Genomic DNA, 25,138 nt, shown 5'->3' on the forward strand with positions numbered 1-25,138 from the left:
CCAAAAAACTAAATAGCAAAGGGTTCAAACTGAGTTAACTTACAAATATTTAAAATCTGTTTTGATTACATGTGGTTAATTGTTCTTTCCTAATGCACTTAGTATATCTCTTGTGTCAAGTATACCCATTGCAAAAAGGGTTCTGATGAATTTTTAGGCTTTCACACTTCACACTTTCTACCTCCAAATTGAGAAATTTCTCCTTCCTAGAAGAGCACAATAAATTGGCACCTACTCACACTTTATATACTAATTGACTATAATGCAGAAAAAAAATGTATTTTAATAGAAGGAAACAAAATATCCAACACCTTAGAGAAAGTAAGCAATAGGAAAATCATGGTCCTCTTGTGAACATTTTTCTAATGCAAAGTACTGGCCCCTAAGGAAGGACCTACCACACTCCTCCTCGTTGCTGGCTGGAATGTTGGCTTAGTCAGGGTTCCCAGCCATCTCCCCAGTGGGCAGGATCTCTTCTGGGAAAAATACTGTGACAGTGTTTGTAGTCCTGCCTTCTGCTGGGTTCTTTCTTGGTGTACCTCCAAGAATAGAATCATAGAAATGTAGAGCTAGAAATTATTTTAGAGATTTTGCATATTTGAAAAAATGAAGTCCAGAAAAGGGAAGTAATTTACCCAAGGCCTAACACCTAATAGACAGTAGGACTGGAGCCCTATCTAATGGTCTCCACGGCTTCCAAATCCAGCTGCTGCTTTGGAAGAACTCAGAATCCATAATTTCACAGACATTTTTAGCTTTGTATTACTGTTATTAATAGAAGTAGAACTATATGTGCAGAGGATAAACATTCAGTGATTCAATCGTTAAAGTAACATTTGCATAACATGTTGTGAATGTATTCTATATAATAGACAACCAGATTTACTAAAATTTATAATGTGTTTATATATTTTAAAAATGTTTAAACACTGTGAAAATATTGTCATCATCTTCAATAAAAATGTACCCGTGTTATCATTAACTAATTCAACCAACATTTTTGCCATTTCACTGTTAGCAGACATAGTCATGAGTGTGAAAAGATAGAAAAGACAGAAAACAGTTCTTGTTCTCACCTCGCCAGTAAACTGGGAAGGCTGACATAAAACAGACAAGTATGATACTGTGTGTTTCCAGCTGTGATATCACGTGGCGTGAGTCCCTTGGCAGCACAAATGAGGGGCACTTAACTGTGGTAGAAGAAAAAGAAGGTTCCCTCAAGTAGGTAACACCAAACTTGAATCTTAAAAAAAGGAGAATTAGGAACAAAGGGCATTAAAAGGAGAGAGAACAGCCTGTGCCAAGCAAGTAGGTTGACAGCACGTGGCAGATTTGGAGAGCAAGTACATCCATATGGCTACATCCCAGAATTAAACAAGGGTGAGGACAGGCAGGGACCAGATCACGAAGAGCTTTGTGCATCATGCTAAAACATTTTAGTTTTACCAGAAAATAATGAGATGTTGAATAATTGTATGCTGTAAATTAAACAATGTGACTGAAATTATACTATAAAGCTCTATGTTGTGTTTGGTTTGGTTTTTGCCTGCTCCTTAATATCAGATACCTTGGTAAAACACCTAAGAGTACAATGTGATAAGACCACCAGAATCTGATTGTGGTTGTAGAGTTGACGAAAATCTCAAGGTCTGCATCTATAAAATGGAAATTGTTATAGGGTGGTAAAAAGTACATAAGTCCTGTTAAGCATTTATTACAGTGTCTGCTGTATTGCAAACACTCAATAAATAGAAACTGGCATCATCATCATCATCATTGTAAAAAGCTGAATTGCAGAAAATGGATTAGAATGCTGAGAGTTGATTTTAACATCTGGACTTAAGAGCAGTTGTGTGATTCTGCTTAATCTATATTGCTTAGAATAATAGAGCCCCTTTAAGAGAACTACTTTGTCAGAGGCATGGCTAGGAAAAGACATCAATTAGCAAAATACATTGATGTATTTGAAAGGAAATTTTCCACTGATTTTGTTGTCCAAGAGAGTGTAAGAAAAGAAAACTTGAGTTTCAGCAGTTAGGAGCAGTATCCTGAGAAGAGCTGTGTGCTTGAATTTATTGGTTATAGGTAGAAGAGAGAAATGCCAAGGTTCATAGATAGGAACTGGGGATAAAAATAAACTTTTTTATGCCTCCCTCTGTTGATGGACAGGTCCCCAAAATAGAGAGTATATTATGCTTTTAATTTGCTATTACATGATAACTAATTGTTTATAAAATACTCTTATACCATAATGACTGAAGTTTATTTTTTGCTGTGTTTTTGTATTTGGAATACTTTCTGTCCTTGTGCCAAATTGGAAATTTGAAATATAGTTCAGTAATTTCAATTTGGTTGTATTTAAAAATTAGGCAGGTCTAAATTAGATTTATTGTCTTTATAATACCATCTTTCTATAAACAATGACTATATCTCAATATTCCATAAAATAATAGGTTTACTTTCTGTATTCTATTTTGTTAGTGCTCCTATATCCCTCCCTGTAAGAGAGAAAATCAGAAGAATTTGGAAAGTGTCATGAATTGGCAACAGTACTGGAAAGATGAGATTGGTTCCCAGCCATTTACTTGCTATTTTAATCAACATCAAAGGTAAGTCAATATTTGCATGTGCATATTAAAATTGTTTGTAGACTCTGCAACTTATTACACTGATACATCATCAATTATGCCCACTTGACAGCATGGAGATAGCCTCAACTCTTCCTAGCATGTAGTTAGGGAAACCCATATAAAGAATCTACAGAACAGAAAAAAAGACCTGTGTTGTACACCTTACCTTCTGAATACACTACAAAATGATAGTGACTTCAGGTAGGAACATTTCTTTTCATTCCCTAAGAATTACAGATTGATGCACGTGACCTAAATAATGTGCAGATTTGCCAGCACTTTTAGACTGCATCGAATCTTACCTTTCCTTTTCCTTTCTATTCTAATGAAGTGTTAATAACATGAGTTCACATGTTCACAAAACCTTACTTGACTTAGTACTTAGTTTATACCATATAAACCATCTAAAGATAGTTCCTTGGACTAGGGCACTTTGGTACCCACTCAGATTAATCAGTAATTTATTCATCAAATATTTATTGAGTATTCACAATTCCTTGCTGTCCATCTCCACTTGGATATTCCAGGGTTACTGCAAACGTACACTTGCTCCCATAATCTCTGTCTTAGAAAATGGCATGACCATATTCACTCATTTACCAAATCCAGAAACCTTTGAGTAATTCTTAGTTCATTTTTCTCCTTCGTACTTTGTAACCTATGTCACCATCCTGTTTTTTTGTTTGTTTTTAGACAGTCTCTGTCGCCCAGGCTGGAGTGCAGTGGTGAGATCTTGGCTCACTACAGCCTACGCCTCCCAGGTCCAAGTGATTCTTGTGCCTCAGCCTCCTGAGTAGCTGGGACTACAGGCACATACCACCACACCTAGCTAATTCGTGTATTTTTAGTAGAGACAGAGTTTCACCATGTTGACCAGGCTGGTATCTAACTCCTGACCTCAAGTGATCTGCCTGCCTCAGCCTCCCAAAATGCTGAGATTACGGGTGTGAGCCACTGTGTCCAACACATCATGTTGATTTTTACCTCTATCATGACTCTTCTTTGCCTCCCCACTATCACTGTCTTAGTTTGCATCCAGATTTCTCAGCTCCATTAACGCAATAGTCTTCTAACAAGTCTTCCGCCTCCACTGTGGACCCACTCCAAACCACTCTCCATAGTACTGCCAAGGTAATCTTTCTAACACATGAGTCTAATCAGGTTACACTGCATAGTTTCCAGAGTAAAGCTCAAACATCTTGGCATGGCCTATGTCAGAGACCTATTGCTGCATAACAAACCACCCTAAACGTAGTGGCTTAGTACAGCAATGACACATTATTTTCTATGGGTTGGCTGTGCTCATTTGCAGTCGGATGATGACTGAAATAGCTGCATGGTCCAAGATGGCCTCCTCCCTCACATGCCCAGCAGTCAGTGCTGGCTGTCAGCTGGGGCGCCTCAGTATCCCCACCACCTGGCCTCTCATTCTTCAGTAAGCTAGATTACCTTCCTTACAACATGACAGCCTCAGACAGCATTTCAAGAGAGGCAGGTCTCGGCTCTGGATTTGAATAATATCACTTCTGACACATTCTATTGGTCAAAGTAAGTCATAAAGCCAGCCACATTCATGAGGTACTGGAGTAGGCTTTGCCACTGGATAGGAGGAGCTGCAAAACATTTGTCACCACATTTAATCTACCACAGGATACAAGGCTTCTCAAGATCTTGTCCCAGACTGTCACTTCTCCATCCTCATTTCCCTGCTCATACTCTTTGCAATAGCCACTCTGAACTATGTGCACTTCCCAGAATATTTCATACTTTTATATGCATGCCTTTTTGTTTGCTTTTCCTGCTTCTTGGTGGCCATACCGGAAACTCCTCAGATATCACCTTCTCTAGGGTGCCTTCCTTGATCCCCAAATCACATCAGTTGAGATGTGATTTGTTGCAGGTAATCAGAATTTTGACTCAGAGCATCATAAGAAATCAGGAAATGTATTATTGTATACATCAAGAAATGCAAGGCCAGGCATGGTGGTTCACGCCTGTAATCCCAACACTGTGGAAGGCCGAGGCGGGAGGATCACTTGAGCCCAGGAGTTCAGGGCCAGCCTGGGGAGCATAGGGAGGCCCTGTCTCTACAAAAAAAATTTTTTTAATTAGCTGGGCATGATGAGGTGCCCCTGTAGCCCCAGCTACTCGGGAAGCTAACATAGGAGGATTGCTTGGGCCCTACTAAGCCTTGAGAGGTTGAGACTGCAATGAGCCATGATCGCGCCACTGTACTTTAGCCTGGGTGACAAAATGAGACCCTGCCTCAAAAAAAAAAAAAAAAAAAAAAGATAAAAAGGAAGAAAGACAGAAAAATGAAAATGAAAGAGAAATGCAGAGGTGGACAGATGTCAGGGTTGTTTGATGCAGTGACTTAGTAGTGTCACCAAAACCCAGCTCCTTTTCACATCTCAGTTTGGCCTCAAGATGGCTCTTTTCACAGTTATAATATAGTTGCTTCAGTTCCAGGTGTCACAGCCAGATGCAGCAGTGTCCAAAGAGAGAAAGAGCCTGTCTTTCTTGATGCATTTTTCTTGGGATTTGGAAACCTTTTCCCATCTTCCCACAGGCAACCTCCCCTCATGTATCCTTGTTCACAGTGAGTTCCTTTGTCTACACCTAAACCGGTCACAGGAAAGAACAATCAGAATCAACCCCTGACTTGGGGCTAGGGTTAAGTCACGTGGAAAAGGGGTATACCCCTGAGTAGATTTGGGAAGGAAGAAGAAAGGGAACAAGGTGTTGTGGAAAACCAAAAATGCCAGCAAAAATTTGTGTCTCCCATACTCCATAGTCTTGTTTTTTGTTTTTTGTTTTTTGTTTTCAGGAAATGTTTCTGAGTCATAATATTCCATAGGCTTCTATGTACAACTCTATACCAGGGGCTTGCAATGATTGCTTCATATAACTAGGACAGAGGAGCTTGTTATTTTATTTATTTTATTTTATTTTTGTTTTGTTTGAGTTGGAATCTTGCTCTGTCACTCAGGCTGGAGTGCAGTGGCATGATCTTGGCTCACTGCAGCCTCCACCTCTCAGGTTCAAGTGATTCTCCTGCCTCAGCCTCCCAAGTAGCTGGGATTACAGGTGCATGCCACCATGCCCGGCTAATTGTTGTATCATTTAGTAGAAATGAGGTTTCACCATGTTGGCCAGGCTGGTCTTGAACTCCTGACTTCAGGTGATCCGTGCGTCTCGGCCTCCCAAAGTACTGGGATTACAGGCGAGAGCCTCTGTACCCAGCTAGAGGAGCTTTAAAAAAAAAAATTTACCACGGACCAATTAATTAGAATCTTTGGTGGTTGAAACCGGCCATTAGCATTTTATAAAATCAATGCTAGGGATTCTAATCTATAACCAGAAACTAGAGCCACTGCTCTACCCTTTCACTTATCGCCCATTACTGGAATTGTTTGTATGCCCATTTTCCTCACCAGACTGCACACTTGTTAAGGGTGTGGGCCAGCCTTCTTTGTTTATGTATCTCTAATATCTAGCACAATGCCTGATTTTCGGGTAATAAATATTGGATGAGTGAATGAATAAGTGAATGCATTGTGTCAAATTAAAAGGAGGGTTCTTTGCTTCCAAGGTATTAGGATTTATTGGTGAAAGCAGGTCCATATGCAAATATAAATATGATTACATCAGCTAGAAATAGAAGGGGGAAGACTGAACATGGAGGTGGCTACAATAAAGAAATCAAGGCTTGACAACCTTAGGTAAATAAGTTATATAATATGGAGTAATGAGTTTGTAAGCTGGAAAGGTAGCTTGGGGTTAGATTTCTAATGGGTCATTAGTGTCAAACTAAAGAGATGGTCTTTGTCATATAGGCCATAAAAATTTGTGAAAAGTTTTTTTTTAATTGAAGACTGACATGAGTAGACTTTTTAAGTCAGAAAGTAACTGATGTGACTGTTGAATGTATACTGGCTGGGAAAGATGGGTTAAAGGCAGAAAGAAAGGAGAGTACTGAGTGAAAAGCATTTTTGAATGGTTACTGTGTGCCTGCCATTGTGAATGACATTTTATTTAGATTACTAAATTTCTAAATACTAGCCCCATTTAACAGATGAGTAAATTGCATATTTAAAAAGTTAAATAACTTGTCCAATGCACACAACTGTTAAGTGCAAAAACTGGAATCCAGTTAGTCTAATTCCCAAAGCTCCCATCAACTATCTGCTGGTCCTCATAAGAGACTTTGAGGGCATAAACGAGAATAGTGGTAGTGAAAGTAGCTAACCAGGATTATAGCAGGAAGACTTTTTAGAGTTAGGATCAACAGAACTTAATGTAAGTGATGAGGAAAAAGGTGTCAGACTTGACTGAGTGGAAAAGGACAGTCTAGCTCTGAGTATGCTGAATTTGAGACATTCTTAAAATATCCAAAAGATGCTTTGAAAGTTAGAAACACAGACTTTTAGTTCAGGAGCAAGAGGTCAGAAGCAGTGCTATTCAGATGTGGGAATCATGGTGCACAAGCTGTAGTTACAGCCAAGACAGAGTGCATATTGGGAACACTTAGAGTGAGGAGGGAAATGTTGACAGAATCTTTAGGATCATCTACATTTAAGTTATAGGCAGAAGGAGATGAAGGAAGAGTGGCCAGAGGGTGAGAGGAAAATAAAAAAAGAACGTCTTAAAAGGAGAATATTTTAAGGAGAAGGTAGTCAAGAAGAATGTAATTGAGGTACAGCCTTTGATAAGTACAGACTACTCATTCAAGAAGTTTGCCATGGGCTACATCATACTAAATAGCAAAGAAAACACTCAACAGAGTGAAAAGGCAGCCTACAGAATGGGAGAAGATATTCGCAAACTATATATCCGCTAGAGTTAATCCCCCAAATATATAAGGAACTCCTACAACTCAATAGTAAAAGAAATTAATAACCTGATTTGAAAAAGGGCTAAGGGCTTAAATAGATATTTCTCAAAAATAGACATCTAAAAGGCTGACAGGTATATGAAACATTGCTGAACCTCACTAATCATCAGAGAAATGCAAATCAAAGCCACAGTGAAATGTCACCTCACACCTCTCAGAATGACTATTAACAAAAAAACAAGAGACAGGTATTGGCGAGGATACGGAGAAACTGGAACCCTTGCATACTGTTGGTGGGAATGCAAAATGGTGCAGCTGCTATGGAAGACAGTATGGATGTTCCTCAAAAAATTAAAAGTAGAACTGCCATATGATCCAGCAATCCCACTCCTGGGTATTTTTCCAAAAGACTTGAAATCAGGATCTTGACTCTTCAGGATGCTGAAGAGCTCTCCTCCTTTTACCACAGCAATATTCACAATAGCCAAGATGTGGAAACAACCTAAATGTCCATCAGCAGATGAATGGATAAAGAATATGTGAAGCCGGGCTCAAGATCCTGTGGTCTCAGCTAGGGGAGGCTGAGGCGGGAGGATTGCTTGGGGCCAGGAGTCCAAGTCCAGCCTGGGCAACATAGTGAGATCCCATCTCAAAAAGAAATAGAAAGAAAATATGGTATATACACACAATGGAAGTGTTCAGCCTTTGAAAAGAAGGAAACTCTGCAACATGTGACAACATGGATGAACCTGGAGGACATTATACCAAGTGAAAGAAGCCAGACCCGGAAAGGCAAATACTGTATGATTCCACTTATATGAAGTATCTAAAATAGTCAAATTCATAGATTTAAAAAGTGGAATGGTGGTAGTTATCAGGGGCTGGGAGGAGGAGGTAATGGGAGTTACTAATCAATGACCATAAAGTTTCAGTCAAGTAAGATGAATAGGCTCTACAGATTTGTACAACATTGTACTATCGCCAATAGTAATGTATTGTACACTTAAAAATTGAAGAGGGTATATCTCATGTTAAGTATTCTTACCACAATAAAATAAAATTAAAGTTTCCTATCACTGGAAAAAAGCTTGGGGAGGAGGTGAGTAACTGAGGAGTGGATACAGAGAAATAAGCCTCCTGCAGACGAAAACTGTTGGAGGGAGAGAGAAAAATGGAATGTATATCGTAAAGTAAAAACGGAAAGTGCCCTGAAGGAAACGAGACGGGATGAAATAAAACGGTTTCTTTTTCTGTGAGGTGGGACGGTTTGAGCCTGAACCCACTGCTGTGTGAATCAGGTGCTTCCTTGAAGCTTCCTGCCCTGGACTGGGAACTGGTTTCACAACGTTCCTGAGCTTCAGCTTGCAGTTGGAGGTGAACAGGGCGCCCCTTCCACGTGCTGTCCTGACTAGCTGGTGACCGTGTTGATGAACATCCTCTTGCTCCCCACTTGGGAACTGCGTGTTACGAGGGCTGCCTCCCCCTGACAGGGTTGCTTCCTCCTGTCAGGGCGTGAATTTGGAATATTCTCAGTACCCAGCCAAGAAGGACTATTCCTCCAGAAGCATGAGGTGTACCTAAAAAGAGCTAACCCAAATTATATACTAAAAGTATAAAAGTATTTTTTTGTACTTTCATAACAATTCTGACACCAAACGTGTGGGGTATTTCCACACCAAGCAGTTCAGTTCTCTGGTGACACTAGCTGGTGTCTGACAATTCAGTTCGGTTCTGAGTTCGCATCAGATCCCACGAATTAAAGGGCCCAGCCCCACGAGATGACCCCCACTTCAGATGTCAAGCACATGTCCCGGGTATCTACCTGTACTTCTGACCGACCTTCTTTAAGTCAGGCGTTCCCACATCCTCCCTCCTTGCATTTGATAATTTGCTAGAATGGCTCACAGAACACTTTACTTACTTACAGTTGATTATAAAGGACACAACTCAGGAACTGCCACATGGAAGAGATGCATTGAGCAAGGTGCCCTCTCCAGGCACACCACCTTCCCAGCACCTTGATGTATGCACCATCCCAGGAGCTCTGGAGTTGTTAGGGTTTTTATGGCTATTACATAGGCACAATTGATTATATCATTGGCCCTTGGTGGTTGAGTTGATCTCTAGCCACCTCTCCCTTGCCTGGAGACATGGCTAAAGAGAGGTGGTGCTGAATTCTAATCCTTTATTCACATGGTCGGTTCTTCTGGCAGCCGGTCCCCATCCTCCAAGAGTCACCTCACTAGTACAAACTTGGGCGTGGTTGAAAGGGGCTTACTATGAAAAAGCGAAGATTCTCCTCTCACCCCGACTACTCAGGAAATTACAAGGGTTTTAGAAGTTCTGTGCCAGGAACCAGGGCAGAGACCAAATACAAATTTCTTATTATGTCACCTATAGCAGTTGTGTTAACTTTAGTACAGTAAATTTAAGCTCATTATACCTCCTTCAGAACGGATACACATTCCCTATCCATCATCTCACTGTCCCATTCCCAAACTGTGGGGGTGTAGATAGAAGCGGGGGTGGTCTATCACAGCCCAGCAGCACTCGACAGGATTTTTAAGCGACTCTGGGAAGGCAGGCATTCAGAGTTTGGCTCTTTTAACATGACATATGTGAGAGGAAACAGGAGTGCTGTTTGGAGGTGTGAAAAATGGCAGCTCCCTGGTGCCATCTACTCTTAGTACACTTTTTACTACTGCTAAATATGAAATTAAAATAGACTTACTGTATGGACTCCCAGATGCTCTTGATAAGATGAACTTTATATTTAAAGAAACCTTTAGATTTCGCTCAAATGCAGGAAATTAGGGAGAATAGTGAAGTTTTCACTTTCAAGAAAAGGGTGTTATTTTAAAAATCTAAGACAAAGATTAGAGGAGTCCTAGCTTTTCACTGGTTAAGCCTTGTTGAGGCAAGCTATATTCCAGTGTTGAGTCTGCAGTGGCCGAAGCAGCCCTGAAGCCGCTGTGCCTGCCATGGGCAGTCAAGTCTCCACGCGGCCATCCCTTCTCTACACGCAGGAGGGATTCTGCAGAGGTGCCCCTGGGCGAATCCATGCCAAGAGTTGAGTCCATTTGTGGTCTTCCCGTATGATCTTTCCACTCTTTGCCTCCCTTAACCTCGAGGCTCAGTCTTCTTCCAAAATGTGTAGATTTTGTTTTTACACTTTTTTATTCAGGTAAGTTCACAATTCTTCTCCCTATATCATTTTTTCATTTTTTTTTTCTCAGTCTTTCCCTGGCTTATCCCTTCTCAGCAAAACCTAACTTACACCCCCTTAATGAGTATGCTTTGAAACCCCCTTTTCATTGCCAGAAAACTTCTCTGTATTCTCATCTTTTCATACAATTTTCTTTCTTCATCTTTGCCTTAACTGGCTTCTCTTTGAAGAGGGCTTGTCCCTTTGAAAATAACTATTCATTCCTCAATTCCCTTTGGATCTAAAGGCCAAAAGGAGTGATCAGTCTTTATTTTTCTATCTTTTCCTCTTGTTGGAGAGCATAGAGTTTTTCTATGCAGGTTTACTTTTTAGTGCTTTGTTTTATGCCTCTGGATAGTAGGTCACAGAGTACACAGAGCAGGCTTACACACGCACACGTCAAATGAACAAATCCAGCCACACCACCTGTGCAGTCTCGTGAATTCACTTCCTCCACCACTGCCTGGATTCAGGCTCTCACCTGGCTTGTTGAAGGCATCCTCAACTAGTCTGTCAGCCTTGGTCTTTCTCTTGTCTATCATCCACACCACGCTAGGTTTTGTTTTGCTTTGTTTAAGCCTGCTTTGGATCTTGTTGTAGTCCTTGATTAAATTTTTCTGCCTCCTTCTTACCTAAAGGATAAAGGCCGTGCTCTCCCAACTTCAACTTCTGCCATTGAATTATATGCCAGTCAAGGAAAACCATAGGCAAAACAACAAGAAAACAACAACAAAGTAGCAGACATGGTCCTTGCCTTCATGGAGCCTATAGTCTGTAGTCACAACAGTAGTATAATTAGAAAGTAGGGTAGTGCTATGAAGGGGAAGCTGAGGATGCTGCTACGAGATATTACGGCATGGTGGGGAATTTCAAAGACCTTTCTGAGTAAATCAAAATTAGGTCAAGACCAGAGGATGTTCAAGAATTAGCTAGGTAAAAAGCTAGGGGGAGAATATTTCAGAATTAGATTCTACCCTGTGCCAATGTTCTGCAGCAAGACAGAACTTGGTTGTTTTAGGTACTGGAAGGCCAGTGTGTCAGGAGAGCTGTGAATGAGTGGGAGAGTGGAGCAAGAATTAGACAGGGCTTAGGTTTCTCTTAAAATGTAGTGAGCAGCCAATCGTTGGTTTTAAGCAGAGTGGTAATATGGTCTGCTTTACAGATTTTAACTTTTATTCCAGCTGCATCAGTCACCTCGAGTCACTCTGTTTCCCATGCACCTTAATGCCTTTGCTCCTGTCTCTCTCCCCTTCACCTTTTTTACTTCTGGGAATTAGCACAGCACAGTAGTCCTAGAATGAACTCTAGAACCAGACGCTTTCTAGTGGCGTGGTTCTAGATATGTTACTTTAATCTCTCTGTGCCTCAGTTTCCTTTGCAGAAGTGGTATATAATATCAAGGAGATGGCATGTGCTTAACCCATAATAATTCCTATAAAAGTGTTTGCTATTATTGTTTTTATTACTACTATTAAGATTCACCTCAAATGTCACTGTGTAACCTTCTCTCATCTTTTCAGGTATAATTCATTACTTCCTCTTCTGCACTCCCACACTGCCATGGTTGTTTTTATCATACTGTTAGAGAGTTGAATATGTACTTTTCTGCTGTTATAGATTATGAATTCCTTAAGGACAGCAGTCATGTGGCATCAAGCATCAGGATTTATATTTCTCCTCTACCACTGATTAATTGTATGACGTTAGATAAATTGTGCAGCTTCTCCATCTTGGTTTCCTCAAGTATAAAATGAGGGTAGCATTACCCATCTTAAGGGCTTCTGTTTTGGTTTTGTAAGAAACACATTTGGACAATAGTTAATACTTACTAAACACATATGCTTTTCTTCCCTGCCTCTGTAGATTTCTAACAACTCAGTTAGAAAGAAAGTTGAGTCTGGTTATTTACTGATTAGAGGCTGTGTTGAATGAATAACTAATGAGGGTTTTATCAATGAGTAAAACAACAGAACACAAAAAAAGGAAGAAGCAATTCTGTTGTTAAATGAAATAAATATGTTGTACTCCTGATACTAACAGATAAATCCTAATGTTTAAGTTCATTCAAAGTGTGTTTATCCTGTAGCGTATATTTTTAAATCCAATTTACTCTTAGCGTTTTAAAGAAAGATAAACATAATGGTCTGAGCTCAAATTGAGTAGAAGTTTCTTCAGAACATAGTTTTAAAGCCATTAAAATAGAAAATGAAAAGCAACTGATTAGAAAGACTGCACTTATTTAGGGCTTAGTTTTCTTATCTATAAAATTTGATAGACTGATAGATTAAATGATCTCTAAAATTCCTTCAAACTCTCAAATTCTATGGTTTTATGATTCCCTGGTTCTGAAGACTTGTACAAAATTACAGCAACTTAAGATGCCAGATAAAATCCTAATGGTGAAAGGGAGAGGAAATTAGTAAAGAACTAAATGGTTAACAGTCTGGAGCCATTTAATGGAGAGGGAGACAGCTCTGCTACCTCAACAGTAATTGAGTTTCATAATGATGACACTGAGTCATCAAAAAAGGTTAAATTTGGTTCAACCTACTCTCCTTAAAAGGCAAGGAAATGTGTAATGCATTTTTAAGAAGATTTTTACCAATAATATTTTAATATTTTGTTTTTATTTGACTTAAAATTTAAGTTTTAATTATTTGGAAAATTCACTTTCATGAATGCCTATTTCCTGTCCATCAAACAAGCCCATTTCAGGGGCTACCGAGATCTTCCTGCTGCTGCAGAATAGCTTACCACTCTGGTATCATGGTTGTTACTCTTTTTGTAATTTAGTGTCCTAAATATTACACATAAAAATGCCACCATCGCCGGGTGCGGTGGCTCACGCTTATAATCCCAGCACTTTGGGAGGCCGAGGCGGGCGGATCACGAGGTCAGGAGATCAAGACCATCCTGGCTAACACGGTGAAACCCCGTCTCTACTAAAAATACAAAAAAATTAGCTGGGCGTGGTGGTGGGCACCCGTAGTCCCAGCTACTTGGGAGACTGAGGCAGGAGAACGGCATGAACCCGGGAGGTGGAGCTTGCAGTGAGCCGAGATCGCGCCACTGCACTCCAGCCTGGGCGACAGAGCAAGACTCCGTCTCAAAAAAAAAGTGCCACCATCTCAAGCTGGGAACAGTGGCATATGCCTGTAGTCCCAGCTACTTGGGAGGCTGAGATGGGAGGATCATTTGAGTCCAGGAGTTAAGGCTAGCCTGGACAGCATAGTGAGACCCTGTCTAAAAAAGGAAAAAAAAAAGTGGTGGATGAACTGAAGAGGCTGAAATAGATAATACTGTGCGTTTATGTCATGCTAAGGGGTTTAAATTTATCCTAAGGGCAGTAGAGGAGTGACAGTCACATTTATGTTTTAGAAACACTAGTCTAGTGGCAGCATGGAGGGCAGATTGATAGACGCCAAAGCTGGAGGATCCGTGAACAATTTGGAGACTGTTGTGCCAGTCTAGACAAGGGATGGTAAGAACTTGGACAAAGGTAGGATTAGTGGAGGAAGAAAAGGAGGAACGGACATACGACTTGAAGGAAGTGGAATCTGCAGATTTAGAGAAGTACATGATGCTTGATAGGGGTTGAGGTTAAGAACTGGATGGAATTGGATCCAGTTCTGGCTTTCTGTCCTGGGTAACTGTTTTGGAGGCACCATTAACTGGAATGTTCTGGGAAAGCCTTTGCTTTCCTGATGTAAGTACTACTGCCTCCTGCTCTCTGATGCCATGACAGCAAAAGCCATCATGCAGCTTTGAGGTGATAAACAGGAGAGTGGACATCTACACATTAGTAAGAGTGGAGCAAAAAGAGCCAGCTTCCTGGCACACTTGTGGAATAGCTGCCCCTGACCTGGCCATGCTACCTCCGGATTTCTTGTTATGTGAGACAGATAACACTTAACATGCTTTGAAATAGGCATCTGAATATGTTTACAACCAATAGAGTGAAAAATGATTGGTCAGTTGTAGTTTATTTTCCTGATGTCTTTGCATTCTAAAAACAGATTGAACTCTAAAAAGAGATGCAGCTCAAAAAATTTATTTTAATGTATTTGTATGTTGAATTTAATTGTACCATTGACTTCTAAGTTTTTCTTTGGGTTTTTTTATAGAGCAAATTAAAGAAAAAACTTCGTTTTTACTAGCAGACCTCTTAGTATACAAATGGGGAAAATGTGCATATAAAGATGGGACCTAAGATTTGGAACAAATTCCAGAGGAAAATTTTGTTGACGTTGGAATGAATTCCTAAATACTATGTCTGATATTTGGTAAAAATTGCTTATTTTTGTTTTCTACTCTGAAGTATTTCTTGCAGTCTTATCATTAGAGAATAGACTGGTTCTATGGCTATTTTTTATAGGAACATATTGGCTGCTTCTTTAGACGTTAAATCCAATGATATATCCTGAATCTTAAAAAACAAAACAGTAAATCTGGAATCTTACCGAAACCGAGTCTTTTCCATATACATTTGTGTCTGTCTCCATATTAAGAGAGATTACATCAGAATTGAAGGCTTTCTTTGGTCCCAAAATCTGTACTTTTTTAAAAAAGCAGTGATTGCTGTGGCTTCTCCAGTATGCTGTGAAATATATATGGAAGTTATTCCAGTGTTTTTTCTCAGTCTGACATCCAAATGACTGTACATGACTTAAAATCTGCATTTGAGAGTCTGTTTTCTAATGGTTAATCAAAGTGTTTTCATGCTTGCAAATTCATCTTCTAACAGCTTTTATCATCGTGGCATTAAAGTTAAGAATTTGATGTGTTATTAAATCACTTTTCATTTAAGATATTTTATGCAGCCTTCAAACAAAGCCCTGAGGGAATTTGGGAGGAAAAATACAAGAACCGTAGGACAAGTAGGTCATAGAGAGCAGCATCATCAGATGGTGGAATGCAGGGCAGGGCTGTGCGTCAGGAGACTTCATTTCTATCCATAGCTCTCTTCATGACTTAGTGATTGACCTTGGGCTACTTATCAAAGAGCTCTTGCCTCAGTTTCATCTTAGATAAAATGGGGCTAGAAGTCACCGGAAACACATGTAGAATGTATTGTGGAGTTCATAGACTCCACATAGACTGTCAAATCTGGGAGACACTTTTCAGTCATTTACTCCAACCCAAAATGAATCCCCACCACATAATTTTTTGAAGTGTTTTCTGCTCTGTACTTGAACAACTCTTGTGACAGTGGACATCACCTCCTCCTGAAGAAGCCCACTCCATTTTTAAACGTTTTTAGTTGTCAAGAAATTAATCCTGGGGAATACCTAAAATAGGCAAATTCCTAGAGACAAATAGTACATTAAGGTTATCAGGGACTGGGAGAAGAGGAAAGTGGGGAGCTACTGCTCAATGGCTAGAGAGTTTCTGTTTGGTGAGATTTAAAAGTTTTGGGCCGGGTGCGGTGGCTCACACCTGTAATGCCAGCACTTTGGGGGGCCGAGGCAGGCAGATGAAGAGGTCAGGAGTTCGAGACCAGCCTCACCAACATGGTGAAAACCCGTCTCTACCAAAAATACAGAAATTAGCCAGGTGTGGTGGCGCGTGCCTGTAATCCCAGCTACCCAGGAGGCTGAGGCAGGGGAATCGCTTGAACCCGGGAGGTGGAGGTTGCAGTGAGCTGAGATTACACCACTGCACTCCAGCCTGAATGACAGAGCAAGACTCCATCTAAAAAAAAAAAACGTTTTGGAAATAAATGATGTGAATCTAATTAATGCCACTAAATTGTGAGTCTAATTAATGCCACTAAATTGAACACTTTACCACAATTTTTAAAGATTCACCTTAGTTCTGTCATCTCAGTGTGGAGGTAGACCATATTGTCCAAGTTTTACAGAAGAGACAACAGAGGCTTTAAGATCCCATGGCCAGGGAGGAGCAGTGTCAGGATCTGCACCTGAGTACTTGACCTTCAGACTGTTGGTGTCACCAAGTTCATCATGCCATCACTGTTGGGAACCAATTCGTTCTCATCATTTGGGATGCTTTTCTTACTGTGCCCTGAGCTGGCCAGTCCAGAGGAAGGCAGAACATTTCTACCACCCTTGTTAAATCCAGAGACTAAAACTTAGTTAATGACATGGCATGAGCTTTTTTGGCAACTACAGCACACCATTGATTCATACGGAGCTTACACTTAATTAAACTTGCTCCCCCAACATTTGATTTATACACGCTGCTCTTTATTAAAGCAGGTTCCCCCTATTCTTAAACTGGTGAGATTTGTGTTACATTCAAATATGCAAGAATTTTAAAATGTCTTATGTATCCCTATGCGAATACATCTTGTTGCTTTTGACCGATTGTTCCAGTCTCATGATTATTTTGACTCTTGATTATGGTACCCATCATATTTGTTATATCTTCCATCATAATTCTATCTTAAGTGTAAGTCAAAATGGCTTTGGTTTTTCTCATCTAAGTTATCGATAAAAATGCTGAAAAGGACTAGGACATAGACCTATTTCACGGCTGATCGCCCTCTGGCCTTTCATAATAGCCAACACCTGTTTACCATGCTGCTTCTGTATCAGAAACTATTTAAATGCTTTTTGCATATTAACTCATTGAATCTGCACGACACCCCTACAAGGCATTGTTAACACAGTCTTCATTTTATACATGAGGGACCTGGAGCACAGAGAGGTTAAGCAATATGACCAAATCACATAGCTGGCAAGTGACAGAGCCAGGATTCAAACCTCTTTATTGAGCTTCCAGAGTCCATTCTCTTAACTATTCTGCTTTAGTGCTGCTAACGTGAGCCAGGATTCTAGTCCATTCTGGGTTAGGATAACATAAGGGACTGTATTAAATCTAATTAATAAGATTGCTATTATAACATTTTTTAAAGTGTACTGTTGGTGGCAAAATAATCTGAAATGCCAGACCAAAGCATTTGTGCTGTATCTTCTACCAAGAAATTATTTCCCCATTTGTTCACCAAACTCTAATCTCCTGTTCTTTCATGTCTGCTGAAAAGATACTTCGTTTTTGTTTTCCCAGGCAAACTTCAGTTCTCCTTCTTTAATATTACCTCTGCACTTTGTGCAAATGTCCATTGAGTTTTGAAATGGATTTCAACAGTAAGCCAACAACAAACATTTATGAGCACCTAGAGCATATGACAAGCATTATTCTGGGTAATGGGAATATAAACATGGGAAAATGGTGTTCCTGCCTTTGGATTTACAGCTGACTAGTGAGAGCCAACACAAATATGGCCCTGGTCCCTGCTACATCATAGCTATTCTGCAAATATCACATGGCTGAATGGAAGAGAGCTGAGTACCAAGAAAATCTTTTAAAATGCCCAAATAAACATCTCTAAACATTTTTGTGCTTTAGATTAAGATTGTTTTTGACCATCGTGGCAGTTTCCTTCGTGAAAACATTGGATGCCCAGCCTTTCCTGGTGTGTTTCAGTGAGCTTAGGCTAAATTGCGCTGTGGAAACAACCTGAAAATCTCAGGAGTTTATAACAGCCAATGTTTATTTCCTGTCCAGGTCTGTCTTGGGTCGTGTGCAGCTCTGTTCCATGTCATTTTCACTGTGGGACCCCAGATGAAGGAGGGTCACCTATCTGGGACATTAATGCTAGTATCAAGGTGAAAGAACAGAAAACAGGTTCCTTCTGTAGGAATACCTGTGGCTATAATTTTTAGTGATTTTCAAAATCTTTACCATGTTTATTCCACCAATCTGGTAGTTATTTACATGTATTTTCTTGAATTTTGAATATCACATGCTACCAGGCTAAAGTTAAGCTGCTGGCACATCTAAGAAAAACTTTAAGATTGACTGATAGGGTCTTTTTCATTACTCAAGTTTTAAGATTCTATTATTGAACTGTAAGTCACCACTTGAATTGTTATGCGTATTTCTATATAGTATTTTTGTTCTCCAAACATATTTGTAATCAATTCATCATTTAGGAAAAGAGCCTCAAAATTAATTTAGCTAATTTTACTTTGCAAAAGCATTTCAAGATCTGTTTAATGCATTTTAACTGAGAGATATAATTGCTTGACAGACTACAACAGAATTGAATGTAAAGCTCTTATTCATGTATTCTTTACTATATAATTTAGGGGTTACGATGAATGATTTATTGCTAGCCTTGGTAGAAATGCTAGTCTGTTTCTGTTTTCCTACATGCAGTAGCAAAGTACATATATGCTGCTAATTATTTAATTTAAAAAATAACTGGTGTGTAATACACTTTAATGAAACAGGCTTTTAACAATTGGGAATCTTCTAGAATGATGATATAATAACAGAAGGTAGCGCTTTCTTCAGAAAGACATACAGCTGACTTTCCCTCCACCCATGATACATTTTTCAGAGCCTTTCTCCAGAGCTGCCAAAATAATGGTACAGTACTGATGCTGGAGGTATAGAAAAGAAAATAAATTGTGGCGATGGGTTGATTTTTCTTCACTGAGGATCTTATTACAGGGAATTGGACTTAACCTAATCAAACAATAACGGCAATTTCCTAAGAGTAAATTAGGGAACAAATTACTGTGAGATGAGTTGCAGAATCTTTTTCAGAGGTTTGGAGAAAAACAGAATGTCTGTTCACCTGTTTGGGCCCACTTAGTATTGGCTTAACCAGGCGCTGGCTGCAGTTCCCTAGCATGCTGGGTCTGAAATTGTGACATGTATAGGAGCAGCAGCATTGGAGGGCAAAGTACCTCAACAGGGATGGGACAGGTGAGTTGAAGGAACAGGAACTGCTTGTGACCGTTGTTATACACACATCTATCTGGCTGGGCTAGATAGAGATCGATTAAAAGACGAAACAGGAAGAAAAGCAGTAATGACAAAGTGAGTAGTAAATATGATCATTTGTTTTTGGAAATTATCTGAAAATAGTTGGCACAGTCTGTAAAAACACAAGCAAATACACATGCCTGTTTATGCAGATACATCCATGATATTTACAATTTCAAACAAATCTATGTGGCCTTTGGAAAAAACCTCCATGACGTCTAAGATCTTGTTGCCTGCCCTCTACCTTAATTTGCTTAACTGACACTCTATGGCACTGGATTTTCACTTTGTTCTTTGAAGCTGTTTCTTATTCTACTAACATTTACTGAGCTCTCACTTTGAGCTTAGCAGGGTGTGATGCTCTTCTAGGTGTGGGAATACTGGGAAAAAAATCCAGGTTCCTGGGAGTTGAGCAGACTCACTGAGACTACGGACCGTTCTTTATGGGGGCATTTGTGGTTGAGCCATGGGAGACTCAGCTAGCCCGTGTTGCTGTGCCCCACTTCAGTTGTCCTATCTAAGAAGCCATCTTGACTTTGTATCAAAGTTCATGGGGAAAATGTTCCTTGACTTCCTTTTAAATGCCATATTTTATCTGTGCACATCATACCCAGGATTGTTGAGATGGTAAGAAGATACATTGACATTTGGGGGGATTCCTTACCCACCTCATTTCCTTGAGAACCCAGTTCTAAAGCTCTTGCCAGCCTTACAGACACCCAATGGAATCCCTGCTCATAGGCATATTTTGGGCACATCAGTATGTTTGTCATTTTCTCCCTGGAAACAGTTTCTCACACCCACGTTGTAAGTGTGTGATCTGTGATTATATCTCCTGCTCGTTTTCTGTGTCCTCTTTGCCTGGAGCGAGGGCTGAGAACATGATTCAGCTTAGGGAAATAATACAGAATGTGGTTGTTAAAGTGATCTTTCAAAAAGCAGCTTTTTATATGTGTGCAGTCACTATGCTTGGCGTAGCCTATGACTTCATTCACCTGAAACAATGAAGCAGATTCTAGGATTTTAGAATTATGGTCTTGGACAAACCTAGAAGATGCCTGCTTTTAGGCCCTTGGATATAATCTTATTTCATTTAGAAGATTTTGAAGATTTTGAGACATAGGCGCATGCTAACTTTGCTCCATGATTAATCCTTCCAGTGTTTGTTGCCGTCTTGATGTTATATCAAAAACCATGAGGAAGATGTTTCTTGACCTCCTTTTAAATGCCATATTTCATCTGTGCACATTGTACCCAGGATTGTTGAGATGGCAAGAAGATACATTGACATTTGGGGGGATTCCTTACCCACCTCATTTCCTTGAAAACCAAATTCTAAAGCTCTTACCAGCCTTATAGATACCCAGTGGAATCACTGCTCATATGCATACTTTGGGTGCATCGGTGATTTTTGCTCACTCTGACTAATCCTTCCAGTGTTTGTAACCTTTCTTGTAAGGAGAACTTCTATTTCAACTTTGTTAATTTGGCTTCACAAAGTAAATAAGGGGCACCGTTGTTTCGTCTTTATCAGTGAAGGGAATATGGGATGTCCTGATATAATTAGTCCTTTGATTTTTAGTCCTATCCAGCCCGGGCTTGCTTGAGAAGTCCCTTGTGTACCCCTGTATTATCAGACATGCTGTATCACAACAAGTACCTTTTGATGTTTAAGAATTAATTCCTCTAAGGAATTGTAAAAAAGAAAGATATTTTGGGTGTTAACATCCTAAATCAACATTTCCATTTTCTGAGGATGTTTCTTTAGGACTAGGCATCGCTGACATGGAAAATTCGTTCTGAGAGACTTTCTTTGGAAACAAAATGGCTCACCCTCAAATTTCCCCATTTCTGGATGAAATCTGATTTAATAATACAGTATTGCTCTTCAAATATGAGAGAAATCATTGTAAGGAAGAATGTGGGTTTTAAAGAATAGAAAGGGTTGTATAAATGTTTTTATAAAATAGAAGTGAAAGGATCAGAAATCAGCAGTATCAAAACAACATGAAAAACTGATTAAACCAGGCACTTGTTACCTCTCAATTTCTCTGTGCGGAAATTCTACCTCAATTTTAAAATTCAGAATTTAAAAACAAGATTCAAAGGGTAGTTAATGAACAAAAACTTTAGGAAAGTCAAACATGGTGTGGCGTAGGATTGGGGCTAAAATGGATATGCAGTTTAGAATTGCTAGTGACTTTGTATCATAAAAGAGCTGAATAAAGAAGAATCAGGAATCTTTGGGCACATCTAATGAAGAATAAAGTTGAAAAGGAAATATCAAAGATGTATTACAAAGACAAAAAGGAAATTCTATAAAAAGTAAGGAGGACTTCCTTAGGGAGGATGGATATTAAAATTGCAAGGTGTTATTAATGCTGTGGTTAGGAACAGCAGGTAGTGGTGGAAGTAGTGGAGATCTAGCTAGGCAAAGGCACGATGTAGGAAAAGGATGAAGGAAAGAGAAGTATTTCATAACGTGTGCTAATCTTTGGGCAGGTATCTTGTATGTAAATGCCCGTCATAAAAGAAACATTGAAAAAATGAAAAAAGTAAATCTGACAACTCAGATTGTAGATCTGAGTTATAAAATAGAATTAATAGAAAACAGTTTATTCCCTAGGTTATTTTTAAATACTTCTGTTGATGATTTAATCCTGAATGACTAACTGGGAAAAGGGATAGGAAACTTGTGCTAGTAAGGAACTGATTACAGCATAGGAGAGTAGTTTATGGTAGTGTGGCTGTCTGAATGGTGGCCCCCAAAGATGTCCACACCTTAATCCCCATGGATTTATGTTATTTTACTTTACTACCTTGTTACCTTGTATGATAAAAGGGACTTTGCAGATGTGATAAAGGATTTTGAGATGGGGAAATTATAGTGGATTGCCTGAGTGTGCCCCAAATGCAATCACAGGATACTTATAAGGGGAAGATGAGATCAGAGAGAGTAGTAGGGGATGTGATCAGGGAAACGAGATTAGAGTGATGCCAGGGAAGGGGCTGTGAGCCAAAGAATGCAGGAAAGGATGCTGGGAAAGGCAAGGAAACAGATTTTCTCCTAGAACCTCCAGAAGGAACACAGCCCTGCTAACACCTTCATTTTAGTCCAGTGAAACAGATTTCAAACCTCTGACCTCCAGAACTTTAAGAAACTAAATCTGCTGCTTTAAGCTACTAGAGCAGCAATAGGAAATAGATACAGGCAGTAATTTGCAGATAGTTCTAAGTGTAATTGACTTCTACAATGAATATGAGCTTGTCTTCAACTTTGAGCTTTGAAAATACCACAGACTGCCGGGCGCAGTGGTTCACACCTGTAATCCCAGCACTCTGGGAGGCTGAGGCAGGCGGATCACGAGGTCAGGAGATCAAGACCATCCTGGCTAACATGGTGAAAACCCCGTCTCTACTAAAAATACAAAAAATTAGCCAGGCGTGGTGGCGGGCGCCTGTAGTCCCAACTATTTGGGAGGCTGAGGCAGGAGAATGGCATGAACCCGAGAGGCAGAGGTTGCAGTGAGCCAAGATCGCGCCACTGCACTCCAGCCTGGGTGACATAGCGAGACTCTGTCTCAAAAAAAAAAAAAAAAAAAATTTAAAAGGTTCCAGTTCTGTATCATATTCTTTATATTCTTTGGGTTGTCAAATTCATTTCTTCAAGGTTGGAAAAATTGGACTAGATTTGAGGTCATCTATGCTGTGTAGGGTTTTATAGAAAACTGCTTCCCAGCTGGGTGTGGTGGCTCATACCTGTAGTCCCAGCACTTTGGGACCCCAAAGTTGGAGGATGGCTTGAGTTCAGGAGTTCGAGACTGGCCTGGGCAACATAATGAGATCCCGTCTCTACAAAAAATTGTAAAAATTAGCTGAGCGTGATGGTGTGCACCTGTAGTCCCGGCTACTAGGGAGGCTGAGGTGAGAGGATCGCTTGAGCCCAGGAGGTTAAGCACTCCAGCCTGGGAGACAGACTGAGACCTTGTCTCAAAAAAGAAAAAACAAAACAAAACAAAACACTTTTCCCATACATACCCTCATTTGATCTTCTTAATGAGGGTTTTGTTTCCCATTTTACAAATGAGGAAACTCCAAGGTTTTTTCTGTTTTGTTTTTGTTTTTTGAATGAAGGTATTCTTCTAGAGCATTCATGGTTTGTGTTTATACAGTTAAGGTTCTGATCCATCTGGATTTTTTTGTATGTGTGGGGAGAATAAAACGGGGAGCCGCTGTTTTTTTCTCCAAATGGCCTGTGTTGTCACAACACAGTTTATTGAATCAGTAATTCATCTTTCCTGTGTGAATTTAAAATGTTGAACTTTCACATCAAATTTGGAACTACAAAGTAGGTTAACAAGGTGAGAACTATAATAAGAATAATCTCTCAAATAGAAGAATGTAGATGTCTTCTTGTCTCCAGTTTATTTATGCTTAAACCTTAAGTTTAAATGTTTGGGCAGAAAACACTTACAGTCCTCTATGAAATAACTAACTTGGTAAGTCAGAGGAACCACAAACCAAATTACTCTGAAGAACAGTAATTCTTAAAGAAAACCTCACAGGAATTCTGGAACAAGGAACATCAGAAATCCTGCACTTCTGATGAAATCAATGAATTAAAAGTCCTACTCTCTGGTGTGGAGATAACCTGTAACTGATCCAGGTTCCTGAGCAGCTCAAGGAGGTCGATGGAAGAGGAAAAGGATTTAATGTAAATTTAATGCAGTTTCTTAGATCTGATCTTAGAGAATATCTAACTAGGTTGAAAATTCTCTTTCCATTGTATTTTCAATGGAAGAACAACAAAGGATTTTAATAAAGCCTTTTTATGCCAAACTGACTTTAGAATAAAATTCATTCACTGACTTGCTTTTTTAAAAAAGACAGAAAGCCCTAAGCATCCTTCTGGTTTGCAAGTCTTGACGATTACCCCTCTTTATTTCTGAGAACTCAGGAAGCATCTCCGACAGGGGTTATCCTTAATAGGCCCCTGATCTCAGGGTTTTAAGAATCACATTGGAAAAACCGACAGATGGATAAAAAATAATTACCACACAGTGTGAGTAAAACCTTTTAAAAAGTCGATTACTCTGGGAGCACAGAGCGGCGACGGTTTCCCCAGGCCTCTACTTTGGGAGACTCGGTTGGGACAGTTACTTGACTGGGCTGCATCTGAAGGGACAGTCATCTTAATCAGTAGGAAAATATTTGCCAAACCCAGCTACCAGAAGAATTTAATGCTGTTAAATGATAGTTTATAGGATAAGTCTGGGGTATACCTTCTATTTGTAGTCCTAATCATGGGTCTGGTGTTACTGAATTATTTTTTTCCTTGCTGTACCTGATATGCATATATAACACTTTATTGCTCCAAAATAATGTACCTGCCAGTTTTCTGGATATCCTGCCAAAACTGAATGCAAATTTTTCTCTCCAAAAACTGCAAGTTTGGGGCTTGATTTAATTTTCTCCATGAAGAATAGGCAAGCTTGATGAGCAGCAACTCCTGTACAATTAAACATTACTACATAAAAGTAACCTACTTTGAGAAAACAGCTAAGGAAAATGTAAGGCTGTTTATAACATTCATACGTCTATAGTCAGCCTTTCATTCATAGATAGGAAGCATCCGTGGAGCTAACCATAATCTTGATATGGTTAATACCT

At 39.7% G+C, this 25,138-nt stretch overlaps 1 protein-coding gene across 1 annotated transcript in view; it reads left to right on the top strand.

Annotated features, from left to right (window-relative positions):
- Positions 1 to 25,138, top strand: part of KCNMB4 (potassium calcium-activated channel subfamily M regulatory beta subunit 4) — a 66,280-nt gene that overhangs the window by 31,950 nt on the left and 9,192 nt on the right. The window contains exon 2 of the mRNA XM_025402223.1: positions 2,482 to 2,609. Coding sequence (XP_025258008.1) covers positions 2,482 to 2,609 — 128 coding nt within the window. The remainder of the gene's footprint in view (positions 1 to 2,481; positions 2,610 to 25,138) is intronic.

This window comes from Theropithecus gelada, chromosome 11 (assembly GCF_003255815.1).
Source record: "Theropithecus gelada isolate Dixy chromosome 11, Tgel_1.0, whole genome shotgun sequence".
Lineage (NCBI taxonomy): Eukaryota > Metazoa > Chordata > Mammalia > Primates > Cercopithecidae > Theropithecus > Theropithecus gelada.